The sequence below is a fragment of the Solanum tuberosum genome, unplaced genomic scaffold (assembly GCF_000226075.1).
Source record: "Solanum tuberosum cultivar DM 1-3 516 R44 unplaced genomic scaffold, SolTub_3.0 scf00151, whole genome shotgun sequence".
Lineage (NCBI taxonomy): Eukaryota > Viridiplantae > Streptophyta > Magnoliopsida > Solanales > Solanaceae > Solanum > Solanum tuberosum.
The window spans coordinates 854,727-856,113 of record NW_006239077.1 but is presented as its reverse complement, the minus strand read 5'-3'; the positions used below and the strand labels follow the sequence as shown (position 1 = coordinate 856,113).

The window sequence follows — 1,387 nt, the reverse complement described above, 5'->3', positions numbered from 1 at the left end:
TCAATTGGAACAAGCCTAAGATAAGGTGTCTAAGTGAAATTTGCGTACAACTTTAAGTGGCTATCGATGACTTAAGCCTTATTTTAATTGATAATACATATTTTATGATTACTTAATCACTGATTACTAACTCTGTATGATAAAATTTCTTTTACGGAGAAGGGTCTAAAACACCCTTATAGTATCAGAATTGGTACAAAAATACCCCTCGTTTAACTTTTGGCCTCAAAATACCCTTGGGGTTAACCTTTAGGGACCTATTTTGCCCTTTTGACTAACAGACTACTTAGTAAATATATTTAATTATTTCGTTTATTACGTGGCATGTTGTAATTGGTTGGAAATTTAATTAATTAATGCCTAATTTGTTTGACCCAAACCACCCTATCCACCCGACCCATCTTCAAAATATCCAACCCATCCAAATAAAATACCCATTACCCATTTCTTTAAACAAAACCCTAAACATTTCCCCCCAACTTCATCAGTTAGTTCTTGGATCTGCCGCGATGTTCAAGTAAAAAGTGAAGAAATCGTTTTGCTACTCCGATAAAGTAAGAACTGAAGACTTACTCTTAATAATTTTCATAAATATTGTGTAATGATTGTTCGATTAAATGTATTTCGTGGGTTTAGTTTTATTCGATTTTTTATTGCATTTGGTCTATTGTACTTGTTGTGAAGTTTGTGTAGTGTTGACATTATACATTGTTTTCTGATGTTAGGGCCTTTTATTGCTTTTACATGTTTTATAGATTGTTTTCTCGAGTTAGGTATGTGTATGACTTTATTGTTCCCAATTTGTGCACTTTTTTGTTTGTTTTAGTGTTGCATTCTATGTGAAGTTGAAATAAATAGTGTTAGTGGTCCCTATAACTTTACTACCTTTATCTTCAAATTAAATAATGTTAGTTTTCCTATAACTTGTTTTGTTTATGGCTGACAATTCCTTTTCCCTTTTTTTGTCTGCCATGTGAAAAATTTGAAGAATGACCGAAAAAGTGGATTTAGTATTTAACTATGGGGGCAAGTGGGTCCTTTCTCCTCAAGTTGTATACATTAAAAAATTGAATGAAACCTGGCATGGTTATGATGTGGATTTGCTGTCATATATTGACATTTGCTCAGAGTTCATTGAGAAATGTGGGTTTAGGGCTGTAAAACAACTGTTAGTAATAGGGCCAACTGGTAGATATTATTTGCTTGAGGATGATTCAAGCATTAGGACTCTACAATCTGCTCTGTCTAGTCAGTTTAGTGTTCTTCAATTATTTGCTGTAGATGAGGGTGAAGCTACTGCTGTTATTCCTAATATTTGTGACCTGAACAAGCCTTACCCTGCTGTGCCAGTAGAGGTAGCAACTGATTGTGAATCAAATGAGGAGGA

General features: G+C 33.9%; 1 protein-coding gene across 1 annotated transcript in view; it reads left to right on the top strand.

Annotated features, from left to right (window-relative positions):
• The first annotated feature begins 989 nt into the window (after positions 1-989).
• Positions 990-1,387, top strand: part of LOC102593038 (probable glycosyltransferase At3g42180) — a 12,454-nt gene continuing 12,056 nt past the window's right edge. Inside the window, exon 1 of the mRNA XM_006353077.1 lies at positions 990-1,355. Within this exon, the coding sequence (XP_006353139.1) occupies positions 990-1,355 (366 nt within the window). The remainder of the gene's footprint in view (positions 1,356-1,387) is intronic.